We start from the raw sequence: 8,868 nt of genomic DNA on the forward strand, positions 1-8,868 counted from the left end.
GGCTTATCCCGAAGAGCCAGCCAGCGTTGCTGACCCTGGATGAAGGAGGCTGTCGGGTACAGTCTCAGCGTAGATGAACTAATCTCCTCTTGGAAGTGATGGTGCTCTGTAGCTATAGAGAGACGTCAGTGCTAAGCTTGAAAAGACAGTCTGCCTTGGGTTAGGAGCTAAAACGTAGCTGGCAGCTGCATGTGAAGAAGAGCTAGTTTACCATTCTAAAAAAATCCTAGGGCCCCGAGGATTATCTTAAATCCACTCTGTGCTCTGAAGCTTGGGTGACAGCACATCCATTTATGACATGATTTACGGAAGCATTTAAGCCCCACCATTGAGACCTCAAAAGGAGAAAGTCCCTTTCCAAGTACTGCTGTGCACTGATGGTAAGCTGGTCACCCAAGGGCCTTGTGGAGACGGATGACAAGATTAAAATGTTTTCGTGCCTGCAGATGCAGCGTGCTTTCTGCTCCCCACATAGCAAGGAGCAGTTTTGACTTTTGAGGCTTATTATTTAGGAAATGCATCTGGTAAAGCTGAGGCCGCTTTTTCCTTCCCATGGAGAACTTTCTGGAGAGGATATGCTTTTTTTTTTTTTTTTTTTTTTTTTTTACGAAGCCACTTAGAACGCTGGTGATTCTAGGGAGGTCAACAAGGCAGCTTGTAATAAACTGATTCCTACTCCTGTGCATGACGGGTGCCAGAAGACCCGACCTCAGCCAAACACTACAGCCCTGGTTCTAAATCATCCCAACGCTGCGACCCTTTAACACAGTTCCTCACATTGTGGTGACCCCCAACCATAAACTTATTTTTGTTGCTATTTCATAAATATAATCTTACTGCTGTTATGAAACATAATGTGACTGTGTTTTCCAATGGTCTTAAGTGACCGCCCCCGCCAAAGGGTCAAACCACTGCACTATAGTCAAGTGCTAACACTGGGATGCAGCCGTGTATGGATGAGCCAAGAAAGAGCGACTCCAGAGAAGACGCTGTGTGCGTTAGTGTGAAGCTAGCAGACAGAATTGTAGTGGCGAAGAGCTGCGGTCAACAGGAGAGACTCCAACTTTGATGGGAGTTCCATTGTGTACCAGAAGCATCCGCTCCTCATCCACTCCACACGTCTAACTATTTACAGTCGTGCAACACAATTATGAGTGTGCGTCCACGTGCATGTGACAGCAGGTACCTGTCGAGGCTAGACCATAGTGTTGGGTCACCTGGAGCGGGTTGTGATCTCTCCAGTTCCAACCTTGGTTTTTAAGGCAGATTCTCTCACTGGCATGGAGCTTACTAACTAGTGGGGGCTGGCTGCCCAGTGAGCCTCCCCAGAGCCGATAGGAAGTTTGCAGCACTCTTCTCACAGGCTCTGGGAGTCATTTTCATGCCTATACCCCAAGCTCTGCATTGACCGAGCATCTCCCAGTTAAGCCTATCGAATAATATCCAAATTGTCCGCTCTCACAAACTCTGTCTTCACTGTGAACATATTATCTGCACAGATACCCATGAATGTAGGTAGAACAGATTTAACTCAGAAGCGCGCGGTGCCCTTGGGTTTCAGGGTTCCATAGTAAAGCGACATTTGAGAGAACAAGGGATGGAGCAGCGACTGCTGGCTTCTGCTGTGGGAAATGACAGGAAAGCAGGGGCTGGAGTCAACAGCAGAGGCTCCAACTTTGGAAGCTCTATATACTGGGTTAGCAGAAGTCACCTTCGGTTAAGGAGCAGCCCCAGTTGCAAAACCTCTCTGGCCTCCGTTCCCACGGGCACACACACCTGAGACCCCAGGTGTGGTTCCCTACACTGGCTCGGAAGATGTCACTCACAGGGTTGTTCCCTGCTTCTTCCCCCCCCCCCCCCGCCCCACCCTAGGAGAGCGAAGAGGAACTCTACTCCTCCTGTCGCCAACTGCGGAAGCGGCAAGAAGAACTCAACAACCAGCTCTTCCTGTACGACACGCACCAGAACCTGCGCGGAGCCAACCGCGACGCCCTGGTGAAGGAGTTCAACGTAAATGAGAATCAGCTGCAGCTGTATCAGGAGAAGTGCAACCGCAGGTGGGCGTCATCATCTCCCACCCCGCCCCGCCCATCCCCTCCCCCACCAAGTCCTAGAGCTTCCAGGAGTGACCTCAGCCCCCGGGGGCTTCCTTTAGGCTAAGACCTCAAGCACCTGCATGGGACATTTCAGTCTAACAGTTAAGTGGTGAGCGCCAACTGTTTGCTTCCGCTGTGCTGGGGATCAAGCCTGGGGCCTCCTCCGAGGCTAGGCAAGCACTCGACTATTACGCCACAGTGACCACTGACTTTCAAGCTGTCCTTATTGAGTGGCCAGCTGTTGTTGTAGATAGACTATCTATTATTATTCTAGTAATTGTAAATAATGCCGTAAACTACTACAGGAACAGTTTTCTTTAACCAACTGACAAAGAGAGACTATGATTGAATTTTAAGCTGTAAGCACTATGCCGGGAAGACTCTGAGCTACTCTAATCCTAGTACCTTTAAAACCCACATAAAACCCAATCACTTGCCAATTTGATGACTCCAGGGATGGCTTCTGCTCCATCAGTCTGTTCCTACAGCCACATGGAGCTCCACGTAGCCAGCTAGTCTCCCATCATCCACGGCCATCATCCTCCGCCTGTATCTCTGGGCAAAAAGACTTTTCTCATTCCCCTTCCCAGGGTTCCGTTCTCCCTACCAGGAAGTACCGCCTTCCACTTCCTGTCCTTCTACTCAGCTGATTGGCCAATCAGCTCTTTATTGATAGCTGCTCTATCCACAGGAGACATTCCTCCACTAGGCTAACAGGTTCAGATATGAGAATTCTCCCCAGGGCAGGCTTCTGGTTGTGTCTCAGACATGGAGTGGGTGGGAGAGTCAGCCAGTGGGGCCCCATGTTCCGAGACCAAGCATCAAATGAGCTAACCTTCAAAGAACACTGCATGAGCTCCGCAGCTCTGGTTTGTTCTCCCTGGATGCTTGTTTCCCAACGAGGAAGTGGAGATTCCCCGGGTCTCAGGTGTGTTAGGATCTTAGAGCCTTCTTTGCTCAAGCCACAAGGGACCTGCTGGATAGTGTGGAAGATACCCACTAACTGCCAATCTGTTTTGTTTCAGGTTGAGAGAGAAGAGAGTCAGCAACAGCAGGTTCTACTCCTAGAAGCTGTGTGTGCCCGTGTGTGTGTGTGTGTGTGTGCGCGCGCGCGCACGCCCATGTGCGCATGTTTGCCAGGGTGGTATGTGTATGCGTGTGCGAATGTGTGTCCGGGTGGTCTGTGTGTCTGTGCATGCATTCACTCATCCGTGCATGTCTATACTGGAGCGCATCTGGGTTTGGGAGAGCCTTGTTATCAGCCAGAGACTCATCTGTGACATCCACCGTCCCCTCTCCGAGCCACTCACCGCAGAGATGACATTTCTGAAGATGCCCTTCTGGGCAGGAGGAGTGGGGACATTTCCTGCTTTTGTCCCCCCACCTTGGACCGCTCTCTTAACTTATACTCCTGATAGAGGATTCCCCAAACTGTGCGCCTCATGTTTGTCCTGTGTTCTCGGCCTCATTGAATAAAGACAACAGTTTCAAGCCGTTAGGCGCTCTATACCTGATCTGTAAGCAAACAGGAATTCGGTGGTGAGCAAGATTCTGCCGATGACCCAGGAAATTGGCTTCCACAGAAGATGAGCTAAGACATGGGGAACTAATTCATTAGATTGAAAAAAGGATTCTAGCTAGGAGTCTACAATTAAGACCAAGGTATTCCAAAGGACCACTGCAGCATCTGGTCAGGGGCTCGGTTCAATGTATATTAACTACCACTGACATGGTCTGGTGGGAGGCTACAGCCAAGGTCCTGGGGCCATTTATATGCAGAGTCCTCTGGGTTATCCAACACACTGGTGCACCATCTATCTAGTTAAGCTTTGATAGTATTGAGGTTAGAGTGTGGCCACTCCAGAGAGGCAGGCACACTTATGCGGCCAGCGGTCACCTGTGTGAGACATCCTTCAGTCCTTGCATGGGTTAACACAGCAAATACGCGCATGCTTGTTTGTTCGTTGTGGTGTTGGGGATTGAACTCAAGCCCTTGTGCTACCACTGAGCTAAATCTCCAGCTTTATAAAGCTCTTAAAGGAGAAGATGGGCAGCCAGTAAACCCCCAGCTTCTCTCTCAGTGCGTTAAGTCACTTGGGAAACCAGGTGTAGCTATGCGCAGCTGGGATCCGGGAGTGGGTGCAGGGGGGAGGCAACAGTCAGCTGTTTTGTGGCAGAGTGGATCCTTTGGCAAGAAACTCTCTGGGCTCTCTCCTCCTTAGGGAGATAGCCAAAATGCTGAGGTTAACATGTATGCGTTGTTGGAGAAAAGATTTAACACTAGCTCTCTCTGACCAAAGGACACTGTCCCTTCATTTTTCAAGAAATTTCCTGAGCACAGCTCTTTCACACGCCAACCTCCAAGTCAACATCTTCTGACCTTGGAAGAAAGCGCTTGTTACTGGGTTTGGTGGCCATGCCCAACCATGAACTCCTGAAGACCTTGCCTGAAACCAGGACTGAGCTAACGACATCTGAGGAGGAGCTAACAGCAGCTGAGGAGGAGTGTTATGACTCCTCCAATCCTGACTTTCTATGTCATCTGATAATTGACGATAAAAAGAGGTGCCCTCATTGTAGTGGAGTAGAAAGCAACTGTGATTAAAAGGTTGGACGAAGGCTGTAGGGAAGGACACGTCAGGCTCCGTAGTCCGTTTCCCATGGGCTGGGACCAAGTACTGGCTAGAACTTAATTTTCCCACATGGCAACATCTCGGCTCCTTTTTATTGTATCGTCACCTCTACACTTGGACCTGCCGCCCATTCCTCTGTTAACCTCCCCACCTTACTCTATTTTTAAGTCGAGTTGCTAAGGCTGGAGTCTTCATTTGCTTAAAACGGATATCTTCACTACTGCCTCAGAGGAAGTAAGAGATGGCAGGTAGAAGGCAGCAAGAAGCATCTTTCTGATAGTGAGGTGTGAAGTCTAAAGACAGCCATATCCTGCAGGGCAAGGGCAGGCAGGAGCAGCTCTACCAGTGAGCTGGGAAGAACTTCCCCCTCCCTACATTGCTAGAGACCACCCAGTGAGGTTCTTTTGTCCTGAGCTCCATGAGGTTATGCGGTGAACTGGTTTGGTTCTTGTGGTTGGTGTCAGGGTTTTAGAGAAGGACCGGATGAGTCTATCCTGATGTCACGTGTCCTGGTTGTCTGGCTAGTAGTAGAGCACCGGCACCTTGGATGACAGCGGCAGCACTGGTGACACCGACCACATACAGTGTCATGTTACATTGGTTTGCTCACCATCCTTGGTGTATTAATTGGGACATTGGTCATGATGTGAGGAGATACAAATCTGAGGTGGCAAGGTCACTGGGTGTGGGAAACTTGAGTAGATAAAGTTAGACAATTTGTGTGCTTCAAGGCTTGGGTGCACAGTAATGAAATGGGGGTGCAGAGGCTTGCATTTTCCAGGTGACCCCAGGATCCTCCATCCTACCATGGTGCATGGGTCCAGTCTACTATAGAAAGTGTTTGAGGGCAATTAAAATTATTTTTTCTTTTTAAAAGATTCATTTTAGTTGTGTGCATGTGCGTGTCTATGTATTAGTATGTGCACATGAGTGCAGTACTCACAGAGGCCAGAAGAGGGCACTGGATTCCTTGGAGCTGGAGTTAGAGGAGGTTGTGAACCACACAGTGTGGATACAGGAAACCAAACCCAGGTCCACCATCAGACCAGCACTTGATCCTGACTTCTGAGCTGGCTCTCCAGCCCCATTCCTATTCTAGCTGTGCCTCTTAACAAAGTCACACATCAAAGTCTAGTCACTATGTGCTTTCTGACTAGATTAAAACCTCAACTCAAGTCACCATGGCCTGGGGTCTTAAAGGCCCTGAGGTCATGATTCTAGAACATTCCAGAAGTTTTCAGGTATCACCTTGCAGATTCTCGCCTTCCTGTTGTTCTCTTCCTTTCCTTGGACTCAACTGTCTGAGCAGATGATGTGTTCTCACCTTCAAAAAGATCAGACAACAGAGACAAGGCATTTTACACACAATCCCCAAAACTTTGGTTCCTGGACCTTTGCTTTAGTGAATGGACCAAACACACAGTAGATCTTTGACTTTCAACATAGAGGATTTGATGAATGAGTCACACGGATGTTTTAACATGTGCCTATGAAGGAGAGATCGACTATGTTGCTATCCTGAAGTGTCTCAGCTCTGTCTCCTGCCCTGTGTGAGCACCACCCCTCCCCATAAGCAATCTAAAAGGGAGAACGGAACGGAGGCTGAGCCTTGGCTCCTTCCCAAAACAAGTGTTGACCCAAAGCCGTTGTCTCAGGCTTTGCAATGAATCATTTTACTATGTTTAATGACTTATGTGTTATGACATGTATCTTATATTTTTATTGATCAAGCTCAACTAGAAAATTTTAAAGCTTTAGAGCCTCATGATTAGTGGGTGATACGCAAATTTTGCTTAATAGATACAACTAAGTGGTACAAAAGCCCAACGTAATTGGACTACCAGATTTGAGGGGGAAACAGGATGAGAATAAACAGGAGCAACAGGGAGACTAGAAAAACTTCTTTTTTAAAGCTGCCTCATTTGTGTTGGTTTTAAAGGGAAGGTATTGTCTGTCAATCCGAGTCTCCTGATGATATCTGAAAAGGAATGTTGCTTTTATTTGAAGATGCAACGTCTACACTGTACCAATTTTGCAGCTATGTAAGAGTGAAATTTTAGGCATTGATTTAGACATTTTCACGGGAGCACACACAGACTTGTAAAATGCATGTCTGAGGTAGTTGAGCGATGGCATTTTGAGATTGCTCATGTTAGGTCACTAAGTTATATTCTGCATTTATATTAGCAGTCAGAAGGGGCTACAAGGAGCCCCAATCCTTTCCATTGTAACAGAAGTGCATATTACCCTGACCATGGTTGATACTGAACTTGGAAATAAACCCCAAAGCTATGCTCTAGCCATAAAAGTATTCCAGAAGGCTGTTGGATGACAAAGCTGACTTTTAGAAGTTAGAATCAGAACCCGCTGATCTGATTTGGGTTTTATTTAACTATTTTAAAGGGATTTTAATTTGGTTTTTAAATTACGTGGATTTGTGACTTCAGTGTGAATTTGTACATGTGAGTGCAGTCTCCCAGGAGGCCACAAGAGGGCATCAGAACCCTGGTAGCTGGAGTACAGGCAGTTGTGAGCCTCCTGATACGGGTGCTGAGAAGCGAACTTATGTCCTCTGCAAGAGCAGAGAGTGCTCTTAACCACCGACCTCTCTCCAGACAAAGGTCTTGAGATTTTCATTTTCAAAACATCTTCTTTAAGAGCCACATCCCACCAACCGTCCTCCCTCAGAAATGCTCACACTTCTTATTTTCACTAGGCTTTACAAAACTGCACGTGCAAACTAGTGTCTTATTATTAAAACAACTTTATATGAATAATACTGCTTGTATGTGTACATAGAGAATTACATGAACAAGACACATAGATATTGGCTATTATTGATGTAACATTAAATGGTTAATTACATTAGAAAGAATAAAAACAATTTGATAAAGATAGTGTCTGCCCAGAACTTCTTAAAAGCCTGTCATTCCTCACTTTTTATACTCCCAAATGAAATGAATAAAGAAGTCATCCATGAGAAGAGTAAAGTCACACTCCCTACCCCACGCCCTTAAAAAAAAAAAGTTTCTCTATTTTATTTTTCTCTAGATGACAAGTCTGTTTCTTCCAACAAGACTCACAATTTAGAAAACCAGTTATAAATTAAAACACAACTTGCTCTTTGTAGAAACCCATAGTTATAAATCAACGCACGACTCACTCTTCAATTTGTTGGCCTTTGGCAGAAGGTTTAGAATGATAAAGAGAGAATAAGGTTGTTGTAAGCATTCACATTTCTCAGAGAAATGGGGGGTGGGGTCGGGGTGGCGCTACGCTAGGAGTGTTGGTCGTGGCATTTTCTGGCCAGCTATTTTCCCGGGCACACAGGAAGCCATGTTGTTTAGCCATCAATGATCACATTAGTCACCCCAGTTAGAAGACGTCAGAACAGCCTATGACGAATCTCTTGGAAGAACAGGAACAAGGCATACAAACAAGCAAACAGGAAATGAGAACTAGGACACAACCCTCTTCAAAAATGGATACAGTTAAAACCCAAACACATGTACTGGCGCCTAAAATCCCACCAACCCATTAACAAGGGACGCATGAAAAGTTGCTGTTGGCTCAGAAGAGGATTCAGAGAACATATAGGCATGCCACAAACAGCCTAGGGCATCTGAACCAATAGGCTCTCCATGCCTTCCACTGTTGCCATGGTTACTGATTATTGTGCATAGATATGTAAGTTGGGTCCTGTGGACACTCGGCCAGAGCATTGCTTTTGTGAATACCGATCACTGCTGCCATGGTTTTAGCTGTCAACTTTCCATAACTCAGAATCACCTGGGAAGTCGTCAGCTGCTGAACTGTCTAGATCAGGCTGACCCATGGGCATGTATGTGAACTGATGGATGCCCATTGTGGAGGTGCCATTTCCTAATTAGCGAGATCCCAAATAGTAAAAGCATCCATGAGTTGATTTCTCTGCTCCTGATCGTGGAAATGGTGCTTTTAGGTCCCTGCCTCGATTTCCGCACAATGATGGCCCATGACCAGGAAGTGTAAGCCAAATGAACCTCTTTGTCCCCCAAGTTGCTTTTTGTCAGGGAGTTCTATCCCAGCAACAGCAATGAAACTAGGGCAACTGGTCTGGCCTGTTTTGTGTTTACTGCACATTTATTTTGGTCTCATTC

At 46.8% G+C, this 8,868-nt stretch overlaps 1 protein-coding gene across 1 annotated transcript in view; it reads left to right on the plus strand.

Annotated features, from left to right (window-relative positions):
- The window catches only part of Plcg2 (phospholipase C gamma 2), a 123,995-nt gene extending 120,807 nt beyond the window's left edge, over positions 1-3,188 (plus strand). Inside the window, exons 31-32 of the mRNA XM_051168601.1 lie at positions 1,873-2,057; positions 3,122-3,188. Of these exons, the coding sequence (XP_051024558.1) occupies positions 1,873-2,057; positions 3,122-3,164 (228 nt within the window). The 3' untranslated portion in view covers positions 3,165-3,188. The remainder of the gene's footprint in view (positions 1-1,872; positions 2,058-3,121) is intronic.
- Positions 3,189-8,868: the final 5,680 nt, after the last annotated feature.

Source organism: Acomys russatus, chromosome 26 (assembly GCF_903995435.1).
Source record: "Acomys russatus chromosome 26, mAcoRus1.1, whole genome shotgun sequence".
Lineage (NCBI taxonomy): Eukaryota > Metazoa > Chordata > Mammalia > Rodentia > Muridae > Acomys > Acomys russatus.